This window comes from Neurospora tetraspora, assembly GCF_033439725.1.
Source record: "Neurospora tetraspora strain CBS 560.94 chromosome Unknown B0H65scaffold_11, whole genome shotgun sequence".
Taxonomy (NCBI): domain Eukaryota; kingdom Fungi; phylum Ascomycota; class Sordariomycetes; order Sordariales; family Sordariaceae; genus Neurospora; species Neurospora tetraspora.
In genome coordinates this window covers 534,908-558,077 of record NW_026944393.1, presented here as the reverse complement: position 1 = coordinate 558,077, position 23,170 = coordinate 534,908, and the positions used below count along the sequence as shown (strand labels likewise).

Below are 23,170 nucleotides of genomic sequence, written 5' to 3'. Positions count from 1 at the left end.
CGAGTGAGAAAGGGAAGATGGGGAGAAGCAGAGAGAGAAACGGAAGAAAGGAGGGGAAGAAGAAGAGGGAGAAAAAGAGGGAGAAGAACAGAGAGTGGGAGAGAAGCGGGGTTGATAAAATGCAGAAGCCGAAGTTCGACGTCTCCCAACTTTCCTCTTGCAACAATCACCATCACCACCCATCAATATCACTACCATCAACGACGGCCATCAATTTCCCAGATATGGCTGTACCCCTACTTTATTCTGCTAACTATCTGTATCATTACCTAAGCAACACTCACCTCCAGCCGCCCGGCGAGGAGTACATGTAGTTGTTGGTTCCTTCGATATGGGATCACCATTCCGTCCCATGGGGGATACAACAAACAGTCGATGACGAGCCCGCAAGCTTGGTCAGACGGGCATGATTCACATGTGTGAAGGGGAACAAGACAGGCATGCCTGAGATGGGGCAATGCGAGCTACTGTCTTGATCCAAGGCCGTGCCTTCAAAATATAAATATTCCCCATGATCATCATAACCATACTATTTATACGCTTCCCCACAACCACCAAAAACTCAATCACTCAATCGCAACCGCCAAAATGATAGGAGGAAGTCCCATCTTCAACTACCTCTCCGACGACCCGCAAGTTTATATCCTTCTCCTTAAAGATTACATCCGCCCCAACCGCGACATCTGCACGCCCTGCAAAACCCGCTGTTGCGAGTCCTACATTAAAACCGCCTCAGCCTCCGGCTTAGCTTGGAACCGGCTTTCCCCCGATGACCGTCTCCGCCCCGCACATACGCGTCTCGACGCCCAACTTGCGGCACTAGGAATCACCGCAGACAACGCCTTCGGACTGGATCTCTCCGAGGGGGAGGTGGATATGGTCTTCCAGCCTGCTGCTAGGCGCCTCACGATTGACCGCGAGTGGGACGAAATCGTTTCTAGTGTCGCGGCCATGACTGCTTACCGCGGCCGCGCAAGACCGGACCGGTACGACGCTTCCAAGTCCCAACATGGCACCGACCGCTATGCGCTGGGGAAGAAGATGAAGCATATGTGCTGGAGCCGGTTTACGGGTTACGACCTCGTCAGACCTAGAGGCGGGCAGATTGAGTTCTGGCTGTTTAACCTCGGCCAGTTGTTATCTGACGGGGCGGGCGCATTCCTCTCCTCCTCCACGGCCTCCGCCGACGGCGTCGACAACATGAAAGAAACAGATTGCACCTGCCCGATCTTTACCACCCTCTCCTCCCGACACCCCGACACTTTTTCGGGTTACGAATGGATCAACCTCGTTCTCTCCGTCGCCCGCTCACGCATCTCTCCGGATCTCCTCTCCGCTTGGTCATATCCTCTCTTCACCGAGGATTTCACCCTCTCGTCTCCCTACCACCCCTTATCCCCAGGGTACAACTGCGCCAAAGACAGAAGCTGGTATCAAACCCCCCACGGCTACAGCCGCATCAGACGGTACATCCACGCCTCCAACGCCGACTTCCAGGGAGACATATGTAACACCGACCAGCGGGACCTGGAACTGTCCTTTCTCTTCGGGTTTGACGTACCCACCGGTTCTCATCCCCTAATTTATTATTACGCTAAATATTATTTTCGATAGTATAATAAAATGGGCCAAAACAACACAATAACACAACACAAAACCAACCACATACTATAATAAAAACTTATTGTAAATAGCTGATTAGGGCTATACTATTGGAAGTTATAATTTAAGTAGACGAAGTGGTTGGCGCTAATTGTGGATAGAAAGGGTAAAGTTTAAGGTTTAGAGAGAGGAGGGTTAAAGAGAGTGAACGAATAGGTCGCGAATAACTTCAAAATTTAAAGAATGAATAAATATAAAATTTACTATTCGATAATCAATAAATAAAGGTGGCCTTCTCCTTAATAGAGAAGCAAAAGATTAAGAAAATGCTTAATTATTAATAAAATAATTAATTAAATATTTTACGCAAAGAAATAACGAAAGGCGATTTAAAATATTTAACCAAAGTATATTAAAGTATATTTAAAAAGAATATTATTACTTCCTTATTTTTATCTCTCTTATAATCTTTTTCTTCGTATTAATCCCCTTTTCTTTTCATTACCTTCCTTTCTTTCTATCGATAGCTTATTTAATCTTATTTATCAATTATAAATAAATGATTATCTATCTAAATAATCTATACGATCAACCATCTGTCAATCTCCCAATCTTTCCTATAATCCCTAATCAATATCAGCTAACCAGTTCCTTTTAGTCTTGTAACTATGCTTCTGAATAAAGGGCATTGTAGAAAAATCGTGAAAAAAATCAGCGCAAAAATTATAAGGCATACCACCCTAAATTAATAAAGCGTTAACGGTATATATAATATTGTAATAATAACGTTATTATTATTATTAAGAAATATTGGAAAGGGGAGAAGCAGGTAAAGATAAAGAAGGGTAGCAATTAGAGGGGTACGCGCAACTCTTAGAAAGGGCGCGGCGGGTCCTAATTAAATTGGTTATAGTTAATTTAATCGATTTAACTTTCTTCTTAACCTTCCTCTTAACCCCCTTAATTTATTTAACCCCGGCAAAACCATAATAATGATTTCGACCCAAATATTATAAATTTCAAAGAGCTTTAGCGAATGTATTAGAAGGTCCGCACGGCTATTAGAATACGGGTTTAAATAAGTTCCCTTCCGCCTAGGTTGTATAAATAAGGATTATTTTCTTTATATACTAATAATATATCATACTTAGTAACGATTTATACAATTTTAATAAGGTTAAACGCTTTATAAATACCAACTTTAAAAATACTTAATTAAGATTAGTCAAATATATTAATAACGAATTTATACCCTATAAAACAGATTAAGTTAATTAATATACTAAACGGCTCCCTAATTATAATTATAAAATAATTTTCCCAAACAAATCAACTAACGTTAGTATTAAAGCAGAAGGATTATTAGTACGTATAAGTTTTAATAAAATATATTATACGATTAAAATAATTATTAAAAAGCGGTACAATTCGTATAAAGAGGGTATTGTTGCTTCTAATTCCCGGGTTCGCCGCGATTATTTTAAAGTCAATTAATTAGGTAATTGTGAGCTCTAAATTACTAAATAGGGGTTAAATTTATTTATAAAGGAATATAGGAAGGCTTCTAACGCTATACGAACCACGAAAAATGTTTACCCCCAAAATTTGCTTATTTATAACGGTACTTTTATAATTTAGTATAGGCTACCTTGCGTATACGAATTATTAAAGTGGTACAATAAAGACTATCATAAAAAGGCTTTAATTAATACCGCCGATTATAATTTTTTTTTAATATTTAGAGGAAGCTTTCGATAATACAAATTATTACCTTCGTATAGTATTTATAATAAAAGCGGTTTTTAAAGGGCGCCCTAAAAATTAGTATAGTCCGTTTAATAATAAAGTAATTATATTAAAGCCTGCTTCGCTTAATAGGAAGGGTCCTCGTAATATAATTCGAATTAGGAGAGGTAATTATATATTTAGCGTTATAAAATGTAATTATTTTTGAATCGAAATTTTTTAATTTAGTTTAAAAGTATTAAATAAAATTAATAAAGAAGTTAATAAAACAGCAGCGGCTAACGAGCGAAAAGCGGTTAATAATAAGGATTGTATTATTATTAATAATAATACCTAATAGGTAAATTAGGCGCCGAAACGTAAGAAGGGTAAATTTAGGAGATTAAGTAAGGAGGGGGGAAGTAAGATTTTAATTCTAACCGCTTCCTTTAGCCGCCTAATATATACTTCCTGTAAGCGCTCTACTCTAGAATTAGAGCCGAATTTACCGTTAAATTTATTACTAAATTTTATTAATAGGGATAATATTAAAAAGGAATACTTTATTACTTTAAATTATACTATAGCGGAGTAGAAGAAGTAGGTAGTAATTAGAAAGAGGGAAAAGGAGGTAATAAATAAAGAGGAGAGGTGGATTTACCCGTTAGAAAATTGTATAGAAGACCCTAATTTATATAGAATATAACCGGGTAGTAATTAGAAGAATCCCCTGGTTATAGAGTAAGAGGCTTGATTGAGCCTTATAGAACCGTATAGAACCTTATAGAGCTGTAATACTATATAAATATTATAAGAATATTACTCGTTTAATTGAAGCGCAGCCGTTATATAGTCTAGGGAAAGAAGTATTTTAATACGAAGTGAGCGAGCATATAGCGGAGCTTCTTTCTAATAGGGGTAGACCCTTGTAGATTCTTCGTATTGTAATTGGTCCGTAGATTGGGTAATCCGTTCCTTGGATTAGTTAGAATTTTATAGTCCGTATATACTACGGGGGTCCGGGGGTTTTCCCCGGGAACGGGGGGTCCCGGGGGGCTAGCCCCCGGGTATTATTACCCTAACCCTTTTATATAGAGGGTCTTAAAGGGCTAGCCTCTTAGTATTATTACTCTAACCCTTGTACGGAGGGTCCCGGGGGGCTAGCTCCCTAATAAATCTAATTTACAAATCTTTTCCTAAAATCTCTGTTATTTATTAAAATCTACAAACCCGGCTTCTCTTTCGTACAAACGTTATCATTTCTCCCTAATCAACTATCCCTTTTTTACAACCCCGTTTACAAACTTTAAATAATCCCTAATCTATCGCATTCTTAAATTAATTAATTAATAAATACCCGACAATCGATAATCGGTCGCGCGTAATCGACTTCGTTTATATATAAGCGATTGATCTTAAACGATACCGCTTTTAGTAATTTATCTACTTTTAATTAATTTCTATTAATACTCCAATTTCCATGAGTACTTTTAATTAATTTACTTTTAACTAATTTATTTTAATTATTTATAATATTTTATATAACTGTATAATATCCCCTAATATTAATTAATTTTAACGTTTATATATTGTAATTTTTAAATATAGCTTCGTCTCCTCCTCTTCTGCTATTTAAGTAACGCCCTCAAAATAATGAAGAAGAAGAGCCGGAATTGTAATAATATAGAATTTATAGAAAAGACCTCCCTTTACCCGAATTTACTAAGAAAAAGAATTTAAATTAATTAGTCTAATAATATTTTAATTATTATAATATTTAGGGAAAGCGTAAAATAAATCTACTCCGAGCTATAAATTTGATTCGTAATGATTCGGTTATAATAGACTGGGACTTAACCGTTCCCGTACTTAATATATTTATTATACTAATATTTATTCCGGAAGCTTAAATTCTTATAGCGTTGATAATACGCCGTTTATAATCCCTAGCACCTACGGTTATTATTTTACTTTAATAATTAATATAGAATATTATTATTAATAGCTAACTATATACGCTAAGTCTACGTACGTTAATTCCTTCCTTTCTATAGCGAGGTATAAATTTATAGGATTTACCCCCTACTATAGAAGCCTAACGAACCCGTAAAAGAATTTATAAGGATTATTAACGCCGTTGCTATTTTAATAATCAAAAGGTTATTACTTTTACGCCCTCCCTTTGGATATTACGTATTTTACCGGCTATTATATTATCGTCCCCTAATATATTAGTATTAACCTCGGCTAATTTTAAAGTAATTATTAAAGACGGTTATTATAATAACGGAAGTCCAATTTATTTTAACTATTATAATTATAATATTACCCGTCTAAGGGACGTCCGATATTAAAATTTAGACTTCATAAACTTTTATATCTACTACGTAAATACAATCTTCGAATTAAATAAGGAATCTAGTATATTAATCCCGTTAACGGTTCTTTAAACCCGGGTTCGGTTATATATAGTCGACTACCCTAATATTTTATATCTAAATTAATAATTGTTATAAAACAGGTCTTTTATCAATATTATATGAATAGATAATAACGTAAGGAATTTATAAATACTTATAGTAATAAAATAGTTTAATATTTAAAATACTTTTAGGATGATTAATATTAATATAAATATAAAAATAATAAAAACAATAACCATCGAAGTAATACTAATTTCGCTAATATTAATAATAATTTCTTATTATTATTAAATATTTTATTATCGTTCCCCTTTACTTCATTTTAAATATTAACGCCGTTACGTCTTCGAGGTCCTTCTCTAAATATATTTAGAATGCCCGCTATACCTAATCCTAATATAACTTAACCGGAGTTTATTATTCTTTAACCCTAATTAAAAGATTCTATTAATTGAAAGTATATATTTCTTCTTAATCCCCCCTTCTAATTTAAGAACAGCGTTCCCCCTTTATAATTAATTATAACCCTAACCTCTAATAGAAAGTAATTAAACTGGCTAACGAAGGCTATATAAATAAATTTAATAATATAATATTCACTATTGAATATAAAGAATATAATCTATATTAAAAAAAAAAAAACAATAATTAGATTTATAAGTTATATACAATATATATAAATATTATATTAATCAGTATAAAAAGGGAAGACCCGGGGATATCCTTTATTATTTTGTTAAAAATCTTATACATTTTAGTAATATTAATCCCGGCTTATTAATATTTATATATATCCAGGAGTAATTAATTACCCGGGTCTATATTTATATTAATATTTATCTAATTCGGGGAATTTAATATCGCTACTGTAACTATATTATTAACTTTCTTCGAAATATTAGTATAATATATAATCGGCTAGCCCTTCTATTTAAAAAGCTAGATATTATTATACTTTACCCCTAGAATATAAGCGATTGAAAATAAATATAATGGTAATTTTGTCGAAATTACTTTATTAATAGACGTAATATATAAATCTAATTAAATTACTTAAAAACGAATTATCCTAGCTACCGGGATAGCGTTGTTAACCCTATCCGCCTTTCCTAATTTCTGGAGAATAGTAATATCTTCGATCGATTAAATATTTAAGAAGTTAAAAAAAAGTGTTAAAATTAATGAGGACGATAATATCAATAATATTCAAGATAAAAATATTACCGCTATATCAAATTTTAAAATTAACTGAGCCTAATTTAACTAATTTATAGACTCATTGAATAATTAGAAGTAAGTATAATGATTTAAATAACCACCTCTTTATTATATTAATTTCGGCCCCGTTTATAGTTTAAACTCGGCTTTAAACGTTATTCTAAATATTCCGGCCGGTCCTCTAATTCCCGCCGGCCCAATATCTAGTCTAAATCTTCTACCTTCCAATTTCGGTTTCCTATTTAACTTAGTAACTTTTAAACCCGAACTAATATAATTAGACTATAATAAATAGGGCTAGGTCTATAATTATATAGAAATACTGCCCTTCGCCTAGCCTACCCCCCTAAATGAATTTAACTGATTATAATTATTATTCTTATAAGTATTCCATACCCTATACCCCTAAGGGAAAATAGATTTTATAACCCAACGATTATATTAAATATTATATACGGAATATATTGAATATACTATAAAATAGAAGGATAACCACTTTATTTACTATACCCGGTTTCGCTTTATTGCTTTTAATACCCTAATACGGAATTAAATTAATTAAAAAAACTCTTTTTACGTTTATTATAACTTAAGCCAAAGTACTATCCGCTTGAAAGAATTCAAGGCCGTATTTAAGGGCTGTATAAATTAGCTAAATTTATTTTAAAATTTATTATAAAGTATATAAATTCTCTACGTAGTATTCGGCCCTACAAAGAAGTTAAAAAATAAGTTCTAAAAGTATATATTTATAGATTCAGTATATTATCTCTTTTTCTTACTTTTATACTGGCTCATTTATATTAAAAATTATTAATTAAATTTATACCCCGGTATAATAAGTAGCTTAACGGTAGCGAACGCGAACGTAAAAGGACTATATAGGAAAATTTTTATAATAATCTAATAATTAGTATATAGTATTTTTTAAAAAAATATAAAATATTCCGTAGTAAAATTCTTATTCTAAAATTCTATATTATTAATTATTAGGACCGGTATAAATAGTAACCTCGCGGCAATCCCTATATTTATGGCCTATATTAATATAAAGGCGTACTTATATTAGAATTTAAAAATATTAGAAAGTAAGGACGCTTTTATTATTTTCTAAGGAATTTACGTTATAGTTATAAATCCGGAGCCCTATAGACCGGCCTCTATAATTCAAATTAAAGGCGATATATTTACTATCCATATAAACGAATATAAATAACCTACCTTTACTATACTATTTCGTATAATTAATTATATATAGAAGTATTAATATAATCCTATATATTATCTATAACGCTGCAAACTTTTAGACGGTTTAATAATTATAAAATTTATATACTACTTCAATTTTCCGTACAATATATACGACCGTCTATATATTACCCGTAAATTCAACCCCCTTTATAATATATTTAATATTATACGTAATAATATTAATATTAATAATTAGAACCCTACTATATTATTAAATTAATTAACTAATACCGACGTATCGCTTTGTACTAATATTTAAGCCGTATTTTATTATATTGTCAAATATTATTCTAAGGCCGAAATTAAATCGCTATCTTATTAATAATTGGCGGCTCAAATTCTTCCTCGTATTTCTAATACTAAACCGTTAATATTTTTCGCTACTAAACTAATAAATAAACTAATTACTAAATAGAATTAATCTACCTAAGAAGTTTATTATTATTTTCTTAGTTTACTTCTATACGAAGGTATACGTATAGTATAATTAATAGACTATCGTCCCTAAGAAGATTAGAACCACTTTACTATAAATATTGATAACGAAGTCTGCAATTACTTTACCTAATATAATAAATATCTATAACGTAATTCCTAATTCGCTGAATTAACGTATTTCTAATTCTATATTTATACGCATTAATCTATTCGGCTATAGCATTTCTATAAAGAACCGTGGATTTTCAAATATATACTACAATATAAGAGGAATATAACTATAATTAATTATTAAAATTTTTATCGTATTAAATTAGCCCTCTATCATCCCTATAATATAAACAGTAATTTAAAATCAATCGATAAGGTAGAATATACTTCGTAATTTAAAATATATAACCAGTATCGAAAAATATATAACTATAATAACGATTACTATAACAAAGCTTTTAAACTAGAGAAAGTCTTTTCGCACTGCCACGATTGTCTTCAGACACTGTTATCTAAAATGCTTTCCAAAGTAACTCTACCAAACTAAAGGCCTATAATTTATAAAGGGGCTTGGAATTTTCGTCTTTTTTTCCTCTACTAAAGGCTACTCATATTGTCATTATATACCTTCTGTAGCCTTGGTAATGTAAAGAACAATAAAGATAAGCCTAATTAACTTTTAACATTAAACTTTTGCTTATACCGTGGGGATATAAAGGGCTATGAGGGGGATGTTGCCTTAGTAATATGAAATTAAAATTAACAAATTTGCTAACCCTACTATTGTATTCGTAGACGTAAGTTTGGCTAAATTATACTTGGTTCAATTTTAGATAACAGTATCTGAAGACAATCGTGGCAGTGCGAAAAGACTTTCTCTTAAACTAATACCCGAAAACGATATTGAAATTATTCTACCAAAAGAAGATATACAATAAAATAATTAAATACGTATAGTTTAGGAAGCCCCGGGTCGGCCTATAAGCGCGGACGAAAATATTAATATATTTAGCCATCGTCCTATTGATTTCGAATACAATTAAAAAGCCTATTATTAATTATATAACAGCTTTATAACAAATGCCCAAGACTTTTAGAAGTTTATAAAGATCGATAATCCTAATATATTCGAAACGAAAGAAATAACGAATAGTATTATAAATAACCTTAACCCCGAATAATAGTTCGTTTACGATATATTTATGGACTATTATTAAACGGTTCTTTATAATAATAACCTCTAACCTCTTAAAATATAATTTAATAATAAAAGTAACACTAGCAAATCACATATTATTCGCCTACTTTCTACCTAGCTTAAAGAATTAATTATTACTCACAACAAACCTTCTATCGTTATACATATTACTCCTACTAATATAACGGCTAATAATATCAATAACTCTATACTATACTCGCTTCTTCATCTTCCTATTACTAAGAATAGTATAACCTTACTAAATTTATCTCCTAATAACCTCGCATCTTGATAATTATAATTTCGTCATCTATAATACTTTATTATCAATACGAAGTCTATAATTAGGCTTAAAATAATATATTATATAAACCAACGCCTCTAATAAAGTTTTCCGGACTATAATAATAAATTCTTTAGCGGCCGGAATTTTCTTTTAATCGGGGATTTCTATTAATTACCTCCTATTACAAAGAAGGCTTTAATTAATATAAAACCCAACGACTACTTTATCCTAGAAGAAATATTTAGAAGGTTTATATACCAGTCTTTTAATTATACTATCGAACTATAATAAATTATTTAATAGAGTAATAACGAATAAATAATATTTAAAAACGTACTTAAAGGTCTATAATATACTCGGCTAATAAGGGAATATTAGGATCTCCTATCTACATAGGTAAAGATAAAACTACTAAAAAAAGAATAAAATCTCAACTATTTTAAAAATGCCTTATGTATATACCTAACTAACGATAAAATTAAGGAATACAACCTTAATTATTTAGAAAGATTCGGGATACCGTATATATAAATATATGTTAATTATACTAATAATAAAACTAATAGAGTAAAATCTAATAAAGTAAGCAATTTTTATAAACAATTCCCCTTAATTATTAATATTAAAATCATACTTATAGAAAATATATAAATTAAAAAAGGCTTAGTTAATAGTACTATTAGCACTATTTACAACATTATATAGCGTTAAGGTATTAAACCTCGAAAAGTCCCGCCTCATATACTATTAATATATTTCCCTATTTATAATAGCCCGGCCTATTTTGAATATAAAGGCCTTAATACTAAGATCGTACTTATATTCCGTTTCATTCGAAAGTATATAAAAGGATTTACTTTCTATATTAAGAAGTAATTCCTAATTACTATCGCTTATACTATTATAATATATAAGTTGCTAGGTACAACTATAAATATCGCTATTTTTGATATATCCAAGGACGATTTTATACCTAATTTAATATATATAGCTATTTTAAAGGTAAAAACGTTATAAAGCACTATATTCGACTATCCTTTTAGTATTAATACTATATATATAAAAAGTAATAAGGCCTAGCTTAAGCGCTATATTAACATTGTTCGAAGGTAGCCCTAACGGATACTACCTCCTATTCCTATTCCTATTCTTACTCCTACTCTTACTCCTATTCTTATAACGGAAATATAATTCTACTATTAATTTTAAGCACTTCGGTTCTATTTAGCCGGCTTCGCTCGTATATAGTTAATACCCGTTCCTATATAAACGTCGGCCGATTTCTATTTCCTGTTTACTTATATGTTATAAATAATGGCTTTTCTTTCTTTTATATTAGCTAATTTATATATTTTACTTTTTAAACTAAACCCCAATCCTAGATAAATTTTAAACGCTCCTAATACTAATACGTATTTAACCTATTAGAGTAGCCAAGCGTATACTAATACCGCTTAAAATCCCAAACCCTAAACGTTAAAAAATTATTCTAATTATTAAAGGCCCAAATTAAAAGCCACAAATAAAGTGGCTAATTTTCAAAAAATTATCATCTTCGGGATTAATTTCGGAATAACCTTTTCCAGTATTACTTTTACCTAATTTAATTAAATTAATAAATTTTAACCTATGGAAATTAAATTTTAATGAATCTTAATTTAATTATATTAACTGCGGTAAAGTAACCGACGGACGGCCTAAGTATAATTTATTTTATAAAGAGCGCGTTGGGATTAATTTCGGAATAACCTTTTCCGGTACTATTTTTACTTAATCCAACTAAATTAATAAAATCGAAATTATAATTCGCTAGGACGTAGATTTAAATAATAATATAAATAAATATATTACTAATTTATTTAACTTTGTTACTAATAATATTAATTCTTTAATATCTACAATTAATAACGTTACTTCGTTTAATTCTATTATTAATAGCGCCAATTCGGCTATCTATTATTATTTCTATCTCTTTTTATAATAAATATTATAATAAACGTTCTAAATCTTAATACGCTAACCGACTTATAATAATTTCATTGACTATTACCGCCATAGTATAAATTAATTATTAAGACTATTAATTTCGAGTAGTCTTTATTATTCGGTTCGTTCAATAGAAAAACTAACTGTAATTTTTACTATTTAATTCGTTTAACGAAAAGGCTAACCGTAATATTTACGTATATTAATTTATTAATACCCCTTCCCCTTTAATAATAGAAAAAGCATTATTTAGGCTCTCTATTACTCCTTCTTTAATAATATTCTTAAATATATTTACTATTTTTCTATATGTATAATATTTACCTAATTTATTAAACCGCAAAATAATTATAAATACTTTATTTCCAAATCCAATTAATAGTTAATTTATCTACCGGGTTAATTCGGATTATAATTTCTATGAAAAGGCGGCTACCGAACTCCTAAAAAAGCCTAATACTTTTAAAACGCTGGAAATAATCCTTAAATTAAAGGAATTAGAGGGTATTATTTTAAATTTTCTTAATGTTCTAGTCGGGGTATACGCTATCCATTGGGTCTATTCGGACTATAATCGCTAAAATATAGTTGTAGGAATATTCCCTAGAATAAATAAATATTTCTTCAAATAAAAAATGTAAGTGTATTATAAAATTAACGTAAATAATAATGCTATAAAAGCTTTACTTACGGGGTATTTTATGCCTAATAAGGCAATTAATATATATATTTACTAATTATTAAACTATGACGTTATTTATAATTAGAAATATGTCGTCCATAAAATTATTTATAATAATAATTAATAAATTTTTATCTTCTCTATAGGTATAATTTCAATACCGTTAACTATTTTTATTATTTATTTACTATAGAGGGTATTATTTTATAGCCTCTATTTTTCGCTTCGATTAGAATTTCCTTAAATTATCCTAATATATATTCTATTGGGTATGTAAGGAGTTCCTTTCTAACGTATATCTAATCTCCCCTTTAATTAATAATAACGATAATATAAATTATGTACGAATAAAAAGGGTATATTAATTTCTTCTTCGTAAAAGGAGGGAGATCTCTCTTAACGTATATTTAATTTCCCTTCTAATTAGCAACGACGACGATATAAATTATATGTTCCTAAACCTCCTTAATGGATAAATGAATGGTATTAACTTCTTCTTTAGAAGAAGTATTAAAGGCGGGAAAAGGGATTAATAAATAAAAAGAGCGTATTAATTTCCTTCTTACGAAGGGGGTAATATATTAAAATATAGTATTAAAACTACTCATAACCGAACGTTGACCGATAATATGGAACGGAAGAAGAAGAAGGAGAGGAGGCTTTAACTAGTATAAATATAAGGTTCGATTTAGAATAGGATATTTAAATTATTTAATTATTTAGAAACGATTCGGCCGTATATAGTCTGTTTGGCGGGCTATATATTTTAATAAGTAGTTTATAAATTTATTATTTAATCCTTATTACTGTAATTATTTGGTAAATACCGATTAGGTAATTATTTACTTTAATAACTACCTACCTTCGTACTTTATAGTCCGTGCCCGTACCTTCGTTAGCGATATATTTTACTTATTATTTAAAATTATTCTAACCTTCTCCCTTCCCTTCCTTCTTCTTCCTTCTTTCTTAAATTAATTTATTTATTTAATAATCGTTATATAAATATAATATCTTTTAAACCTTTCATTCTATTTATTAATTTTATCCCTAATTTTAGTTAATTGCTTACCCCCGTCCCCGCTACCTTTAAACGCCGCCGCCTTAATACGCCCGCTATTATGGTTATTCCGGTTATTTTTAATTGCGAATTTTAATTGCCCGTCCCCCCGCCCGGCGTTTATTTCCCTTCGCGTAATAAGAAATGCGCCGAAATTACTACCCTTTTAGTAAAGAAGAAGAAGATTATACGTTTATATAATATTTAATAATATATTATGTAATTTAATATATTAATTATAATATTTAAAATACTAACGACGCTAAGGATAACGCTAGCGATATTGCCCTCCCTAATAATACCCCCGACGAAGATAATAAAGAGGATAATAATAATATTAATAATAATAATAATAATAATAATAATAATAATAATACTAATAATAATAATAATAATAATAATAATAATAATAATAATAATAAACTATATAGTATATTGTATATTAGCTTGTACTTTTATTATATAAAAAATAAGTATTATTATATTGAAAGTAACAAGGGTAAAAGTAAAAAGTATTTCGTTTATATTAAGGATAAAGTCCCTTATTTCCCCGGTTGTACTAAAATATATATCGTCTACTTTATTCTATAGGGTTTAATAAAAATTTCTAATAGCGAGGTCCCCGCTGATAATAGTATTCGCAAATAATGTAACGATATATATAATACTATTTACCTTATAAGTCGTATAGAGAAGTAAAGAATTGTCCCCAAATAAATATTTTATCTATTTTTATATTTATATATTAATTATAAATATTATTTAACGTTCCTATTTTTATGAAGGTTCCCTCGATTATATATTTAGTAAAGAAACCCCTATAATCCCGCGGGTCCGTAATAATATTACCCGTCGTCCTACTTCCCTAGTCTATAACCGCCCCGTTATTCCGAATTTTAATAATTCTATTACTATTACTTTAGCCTACCCTTTCTAAACCTTTACCGGTTATTCTAATTATCCCGTCCCCCCGGCCCTCCCTACTCCTACCCTTACTTTTATAAATTACCCCGTCCCTCCGGCCTTTCCTATCTCTACCCCTATTTTTATCCTTAACGGTTACCCCAACTACTATATCGTCGATAACTATTTTCTTAAAATAAAGGCGAGGATTAAAGAGTTGGAAAAGGAGAAGGATAAAAAGAAGAAGGAAGAGAAAAAGAAAAATAATTTAAATAAAGCTATTAATTGTACCTTCGATAAGGGTAAATATACCTTCGGTAAGAGGGGTAGCGTTAGACCTAATACCTTTATCTTCGACTGTAATTAATAATAAGGATAATAATAATAATAAGGACGAAGATAAAAATAACGAAAATAATAATAATAATAAGGATAATAAGGATATTAATAATACCCAGCTTTACTGTACTTTACCTTCGGGCTACAATACTAATTTTACTATCTCTACCATATATATATCGTTCTTTTTACTATAATATACTTTACCTTAACTAATCCCATCTTCGATATTATTATTTTTAATATTATTATCTTTATTATCGTTACCTTCAATATTACTTTTAATATTAATACCTTCAATATCATCACTCAATACTACTTTCAATATTACTCTCCACCTTTAATATTATTATTCTTAATATTACCGTCGATATTATTCTCCAATACTACCTTCGATATTACTCTCCACCTTTAATACCATTTTTAATATTACTATTTTTAATATTATTACTTTTAATATTATTACTTTTAATACTAATACTTTCAATATTATTACTTAATACTACTTTTAATATTATTATCTACCTTTAATACTATTTTTAATATTATTACTTTTAATATTATTATTCTCAATATTATTGTCGATATTACTATTTTTAATATTATTACTTTCTATTTTATTACTTTCTATTTTATTACTTTATATTTTATTACTTTTAATATCATATTTAGCATTATTACCTTTATTATTACTATATTACTATATTAATATTAAATTCTATTATATAAATTCACTTCCTATAAATTTTATTCTTAATCCTAAGTAACGACTAATTATAATAATTCTATAATTTAAATAGGGGTAAATTATACCCTTACTTATAAGATTAGTCCGGATCGGCTTTTATTCCCGGAAAACTTCGATTCTACTAACCCGACGCTTAACTTTTTAACTGACTTCGATTCCTTAAACCCAGATTTTAATAAATAAATAAATAAAAAAACTCTTATACTAATTCGAATACCCTTTTAATAAATATACTAATTTTAATATAAATTATAAACGCGACCGTAAAATACTAATTATAATTACTATATATTAATTGCGGGGGTAACTAATTGAAGGAGACCGAATTAGGGAATCTATGTATAAAAGTCCTATAATATCAATAAGGCAAAGAAATTAAGGTATAAGTTAATCTCGGGCTATCCTTCGGAGTAGGCTTAAGAAACTCGTTCTCTAAAAACTTAGAGTAGAGTCCGCGCTATAAGTCCTAAATTCTTTTTTAGTAAATTTTCATTCATATTTCACTTTTTATTCAATTTGAACTTGAGAGTTTTATAATAAAATTAAAATATAACTTAGTATTTAAAGTAGGCCGCCAAATCTTCGTTTTTATAATTGAGATTCAATATAGCGTTAAGGTAGATTGCCAAGTCTTCGTTTTTATGAGATTGAGATATAACTTAGCATTTAAAGTAAACCGCCAAAATTTGAATTAGTAATTGAAATTCAACTTAGAGTTTTATAGAAAGATTAAAATTTAATTTAACGTTTAAAATAGACCGCCAAATCTTCATTTTTTTAATTGAAATATTACCCTAGACCTATATAACAGCTGCGCTTCAGTCCAATTCTGCCGGCGCGCCGGAAGACGATGTTATTAAAAAATATTGTTAAATAATTTAGCATATCCTATTGATTCGGCGTACCCTTTTTAACTTGGTGCACCATAATGTTCAAAAACATTGAAAATACTGAAATTTCTATGTAAAAACGGCTTATAATTATAACAGCTGACATATAGTGCGGCAAATTAAATATAGTGCGGCAAGGCAAAAGGGGTAGTGCGGTAAGTCAAGCTCCTTATCTTAGATCTTGAGCAAGCCTGAGAGCAGAAGGAGAAGATGAACGGCCGCTCGTCCACGTGCAAAACCACGAAGTCCACCACCACCGCCAGTCCGCCACCTTGTATTTCGGCCGTTGTCGTCGCTGTCGCTGTCGCGTCTCAAGTGAGCTTGCGAGGTAAATAGGTAACTCACGGTATCATACCACGTAAACCGCCGTACGCCTGCTCGACGATACCTCGCAATCACCACCAGTTCAACCGCCCTCTACACTCTTTCTCCGGTGCCAACTGGTCAACCAGCGGACTCTTCTGTCCCGGGTGTCAAGAGAAGGACTGGAGGTGACGCTGCGCAAGACGCCAACGGATAGGTGGGTTTTTATGGCGGAGAAGAAGCTTAGCCTAGAGACTGATCGGCCGAGGGAAATATTTCTGGAGCGACAGAGTCGGCTTTTGGGGTGAGGAAGGCAGGCAACGGATGTCAATGTTATCGTCGTCGAGTGTTCGGTCAAAAGAAGCGTTGCTGGACGGGTTCAAGCTGGAGGAAAAATCTACCGTAAGCAAATGTAAGTAGTCGCCTGAAAAAGATGATCGCTGACAATGCTCCATTAATACTTCTTCTCCGTTGCTCTCCAAAGTCCAAACAATATCCAACAAAGGTATCAAACTTTGAACTTGAAAACTCAGGCTAGTTAGTAGGCTAGGTAGGTATCTCGTGCGTAAAGCAGTGGTATCATGAACAAACTTAACTTCCCCTTTCCCTCTTCCCCTCCTCCTCCAACACTTCCCTCCTCCGTCCAACCCCTCCACTACCGCCTACTCCTACTCCTCCTCCTCCCTCTCAGCAATATCACTATTCGCCCTCCCCCTGCTGCTCCCCGCCAACCCTCCCATCCCAAGCCTGCTCCAACTCATTCTCGGATAACTCATCCTCTGCCTCTCCTTACTTCTCTCCATTTGTTGCTTCTCCCTTTCCTTGCTTCTTTCCCTCTCTCTTTGGAGCTCCCTCTCTCTTTCAAGCAGCCCCTTCTCCCTCTCCATTTCTACGTCTCTCTGGTGCTGCTGCAACACCTCCAACTCCGGCCTATCTTCCTCGTCCCCACTAGGGCGGGTGTTGATTATGGTAGGGACTATGAGCGGCGGACGTTGGAGACCTTGTAGTCCGGTGATGGTGGAGCTGGATTGGGAGCGGGTGTGCCCGTTTCCGTTTACGTAGTCCGAGTGGCCGTTAGCCGACCCGTTGAGATCGTCGTCTTCATCGGTGGTAGCGAGCAGCGGTCCAACAGGTAATGACCTTCTCGTCACTTCCCGGTCCATCTTATCAACCTTCTCCCTCTCACCCTTATTCCCGCCAGTAATGGTGGTGAACACGCCTAGACTCTTGCGGCGTCCATGACCACCGCTGGCGCTGGACTGGGTCTGAACCGAGGAACTCAGCGGGACGTCCCAGGGTGTGATACCGGGTGATACCCCGTAGGATCCCTCTCCCTCCTCTGCCGCCAGCGGTGACGGGATATGTGCCTTCAGGTTGACGCCGGCGCTCATGCTCCGGTTGTGTCCCTTGCCACTGGCACCTTCCTTGTCTAGACCGGAACTACCTGGCCGTTGTCCACTGGAATGAGAGGGCGTCGAGTTTTTGCCGAAACCGGGTATACCGACCTTCCACCCCATGCCCTTCAACGGATTCCAGAACGAGATACCTCCACTGCCGCTGTTGCCACTACCGTTGCCATGACCACCATTGGAGCCATCATGCTGGTCACTGTCCTGTGGCCCGCTTCCGCGACGTTCCTCACCAGTCCCCGTCCCCGCCCTAGCTGGCCTAAAGGAAAACCCAGGCGCAGGCGGACTACCCGGCCTCCCCTCCCTCTCCTCCCTCTCCCTAGCCTGCCTGTTCCTCTCAGGCGTGATATCCATCGGCACTGACCTCGTCGGACTCCCCAGTTCCGTTCCCGTGCCCATCGTATTAACCCTATACAACGGAGTCAGGTTGGCGGGCGACTCCAGCAAGTTGTTGCTGGCTTCAGTGTGCGTAGCGAGGTGGGAGTGCCCGTGCGGGTATCCGTTCGTGGCGCCGTTGGGGGTGCCGTGCTTGGGGGTAGACGTTCCGTTGATATTGACGTTACGGTTGGGAGTGCTAGGAACCGAAACAGCTGCTGGCATGGAAGCTCTGTTACCTGCCCCCACGGGGACAGAAGAGGTAGGGCCGCCGCGGACGGGGCTCAGAGAGCGGTCGCTGTGGGTTGGGGTTTGGACGCCTGACCACCTGTTGCTGCCGTTCACGATGGCTGATGATCTGTTACCAGGTGCGGTTCCGACTTGGCCGGGGCGTGGTCCAGCGAGACCGTTCCCGCCGGCATCAGCACCGTTTTCGATGCCCATCCTCCAACTGAGAATCCTATCGCTGCCTGCGTTGACGGCCTGGTTCAGGGCCGAGGCGTGAGATACGGGTGAAGTAACCATGTATGGCGCAATATTCCCGGACATCGACCCCCTTCTTGAATGAGCGGCGCTACCTGTGCCCGCGGAAGTCCGAGAGTACACGCTAATGCTCCGTCCCAGTCTTCCGTTGTACAAGCTACCGCCGTGGGAGGTCAGCTTGCGAGAGAAAGTCGAGCCAGTCTCCCAGGAGTCGTGCTTGCGCTTGGTATAAGCGCAGTCCTGTCGAAACACCTTGATGATACCAGTATCATCTGTCGTGACAATGATATTCCCATCATAATGCGTCGACCTCGCGATATACGCCGGGCTTGGTTCCGGTCTCTGAATCGGTGCCGACGTTGGCACAATCGGCGGCGGTGGTGGTGGTGCTGGCTGATGATGGTCCTCCGAACTCAACTCAGTCTGACTAGCAGCAGCACTATGCGCACTAGCAGTCGCCGCCTCCTCCCCCGCACTCCTCAACACAACAGGTGGTGGATTACAAAGATCGTAAATGGGATCTTCGCTCCGTCCCAGCAACATCCTCGTCTTGGTAGGCGCAAAAACAGCAGTGGTGACCATCTCCCCATGAGCCTCAAAGTATTCGTATGGTGACTTTTCCTTGTCGATGTATGCCGCTCTTTGCTGCCCGCCATTCAACCCCCATATAAACGCCTTCTTATCTTCCGATCCGCAAATGACGTATTTCCCATCGTCCGAGAAAGACGCAGCGATCTGCGAAACCGAGTTATCGTGTCCCTTGAGCTTGATCTCCAACGACTTATCCCTGAGATTATATATCCTCACTCGGGAATCATTCGAAGTAATCAGCACTTTCACCTCCCCCTGGGCTTCATCCCCCGTCCCAGGCGACTGCTCCTTCAACGGATCCATCGGCGGCACTGCTATCGTCTGAATCCCCGTAATCTTACTCCCCTTGGCATTCTTCCCCCTCGAACTCCGCACGTGCACCTGCGCCTGCGGCTTCAGTCCCTCCGTCTCGTAAAACAGACACAAGCCGTTCAACAAGCCGGCAATCGCCGTCTTTCCATCGGGGGAAAACGCCACAGCCGTTATGAGGTCAGGACACTGCGCCGAGAAAGCAATCTGCTTATCCGGGATTGACCACAGTCGCAGGATAGTATCCAAACTGCCCGCCAGGAAAAAGCGGTCATCGCGGGGATGAAACGCCAACCGCGTAACAAAATCCTTGTGCTTGAACGTGCACAGACACTCCTGTCTGGAAATGTGCCAAAGCCGCACAGTCTTGTCCATGGACGAGCTCAGCAAAAAGTTGTTTTTGGACCAAGAAAGATCCAACACCTCGCCGCTGTGCCCCACAAACTCGCGGAAAGGTCGGTCGCGGAAGACGGGCGCGCTAAGCCTTTCTCCCGTTGCGTTCCCTCCGTTCGCTGCGGCTTCTTCCTCCTCGCGGGCTCGCCGTTCCTCGGGCGTGGAGATTACCGCCCATACCCTGACTACATTGTCCTTGCCCGCGGCAGCAAAGTACTTGCCGTCGCGACTGAACTCGGTGGCCCAGATTGCGCCGCCGGTTTTGGCGACTTTGCGACCGCTGGCGCTGGCGACGGAGACAGTTAGTGTTGGCCCTGGGCCGTTGGGTTCTCCTCCTTGGGCTGGCGCATCCCCTTTATTGGCTCCTCCATCTTGTTTGTCCCCCTCTTGGTACTTGTTGTACCCCGGCGGTCGAGTCCCTACTAACTCCTGCGCCAGAAACACGCGTCCAAAGTCTCGTTCCTTTTTGTTTGCTGCCTTTGTTCGTATGTACCTCGGCGGTTCCTTGTGATGGGGTGTGTAGCCGACGGCTTGGCTGAAGACGCGGGCGTTGAAGCCATTCATGCGGGGGTCGCCGCCAAACTCGGAGTCGGAATCGAAGTCGTTGTATTTGGAGGAGCTGGAACGGCCGCGGAGGGTGAGGGAGCGGAGGAAGAAGTTTTTGCTTTTGCTGTGGGGGAGGAAATGGTCAGCACTCTGTGTACTGGGCATGTATGGGTGGACAGGTTGAATGGGGGTAAGGTACCTCTTATCCTTGGGAACATCACCACCCGGTGTATTCGGTTTCGAAGATTTTCCCTCGAAGTCTGAATTCTGACGGCCTGCTATCCCTGCTCCCTCTCCAGTCGACATTAGGCCCGGGGACTCGGGTCTCGAATTATTGCGTAGATGTTTGGGTGGTTTCGAGGAGGATCCTTGGTCGCCAGTTTGTCGTCGCATGAATATTTGCTAGAGAGAAACAACAGGAGATCGTTAGCTCCATGCGCAAGGGAGAAGGGGTGTGACAGAATGTATAATGCGGGGGAAGGACTGAGGCGCAAGCTGCATGGTGCTGTAAGATGCACGATGACTGACCTGGGAGAGGGGATCGATGGCCGAGTTGGCTCCTAACGATTGGGCTATGGACGGATGGGTTGTGCTGACAGCGGCGCCATTGCCCGTCGAGCCACCACCATTATCATTGTTGGATCCGAATCCGAGCTGCTTGTTATCTTCCGCGTATTGGTCTCGGTCTTTATTCGATTGCTGTTCGGTAACGGTCGCGAACGAACCAGGAGTCGCAGTGGCCTGGGTATTGTAGGAGGAACCTCGAGCGGATATGGAGAGGGATCGTCTGATGGCGCCCGGGATGGGGACGGGAGTGGTGGCCGGCGATGGGGTCGCGGATGTTCCTCCTCGGATCAAGCTGTGGGTGCCTAGTGCGATTGCGCCGTTGTTGGCTTCGTCAATACTTTGCCGCATGGCCGTATGCTATAAAGGTGCTAGGTACGGTATACGCGTAAAGATCGGGTAGAGGGGAGGTAAAGACGACGTAAGGGGAGAAAAGGACAAAAAGGTGGGATACGCGTATGATACAAGGAAGAAAGGGAAAAAGACCAAGACAACTACGTCAAGGATCGATCGCCAATGCAACCCTTTTTTCTTTTTGGCCAATTGTTCGAGAAAGGAAAGAGGTGCTACCTAGCCGCAGCTTGCTTGCATACAGCACCTCCTTGCTTCTTGGTCCGTGATCCCGCCTTGTTCCTGTCTTGTCTTTGGTCTTTCCGCGTATAAGCACCAAATGTGTCTACCTCTTCAACGAACATCCAAGAAGGGAGAAAGGGGAAAAAAGAAGAAAAGGCAGGGATTGAGTAGAAAAGGGACAATGCAAAATAAAAAGTCAAGAGAGACAGCGGCTTGGCGATACCCACAGCATCCAGCAGCAAGCGATGCCACCAGCCCGGGTCCCAACACAAAAAATGGTCGATCGCCATGTTTTTAACCATGTCAACTTACCTCGGCCTTGTCCATTTCCACTTTCGTTTAGCTCTTCGGGATCTTGTCTAGTTCGAGGCGCAGGCGCAGGCGTATATTCGGGAGAGAGGTATCTGTTCTTGGTCGTTGATATCGCCGTGTCATCCCCCGCTTGCCATGATGCTCGCTTGGTGGTTGTGGTCGACATTCTTGATTTCTTGATGCTCCGGGATGGGATTATTCGTCCTGGTCTTCCAAAGTCGCAAAGTTCGGACAATGGAAGCCCCTGATCGGTCGGTCGGCGGCGAGGCAGGCACAGACTGGAGTCCCGCTGGAGTCCCGCTGAAAGCGCCCTGAAAGAGTCCACTGTACGATGGAGCCACGGGGGCTGGATTCAGGGCGCTGTGGGGATTTTTCAGCAGGGGCAGCTGTCCGTCAGGGTTCGCAAGGGACAAGGGCGATCAAGATGATGTCGTGCCAAGACTGTCGGACTTGTCGAGATGCCGTGGCCCGACTTGGGCTCCACTTCCACTTTGTTCTTATGAGATAGTGAGCCTGGAAAGAAGATGGACAAGTTGAAAGATGGGTGACGACAAACGGTGCGACAATTGTAA

At 36.6% G+C, this 23,170-nt stretch overlaps 2 protein-coding genes across 2 annotated transcripts; one reads left to right on the top strand and one right to left on the bottom strand.

Moving 5' to 3' along the window:
- Positions 1–588: 588 nt before the first annotated feature.
- B0H65DRAFT_566658 (uncharacterized protein) lies at positions 589–1,614 on the top strand (the record flags this gene model as incomplete). Its single annotated transcript, XM_062830333.1, has 1 exon — positions 589–1,614. The coding sequence occupies one exon, from the start codon at positions 589–591 to the stop codon at positions 1,612–1,614; it is 1,026 nt and encodes a 341-aa protein (XP_062676582.1).
- Positions 1,615–17,693: 16,079 nt separating this feature from the next.
- On the bottom strand, positions 17,694–21,677 carry B0H65DRAFT_481751 (uncharacterized protein). The gene is made up of 2 exons (XM_062827639.1): positions 21,349–21,677; positions 17,694–21,273 (listed from the first exon to the last, which is right to left on the bottom strand). Exons 1-2 carry the CDS (start codon positions 21,540–21,542, stop codon positions 17,712–17,714), a joined length of 3,756 nt encoding a protein of 1,251 aa, XP_062676581.1. The 5' UTR covers positions 21,543–21,677; the 3' UTR covers positions 17,694–17,711.
- Between the last annotated feature and the right edge of the window lie 1,493 nt (positions 21,678–23,170).

Bases quoted from the DNA above. Each gene is read 5' to 3' on its own strand.
- B0H65DRAFT_481751 (XM_062827639.1), bottom strand. From the start codon at position 21,542: ATGCGACGACAAACTGGCGACCAAGGATCCTCCTCGAAACCACCCAAA. The intron at 21,274-21,348 runs GTACCTTACCCC...CCTCCCCCACAG, and splicing joins GATGTTCCCAAGGATAAGAG to CAAAAGCAAAAACTTCTTCC.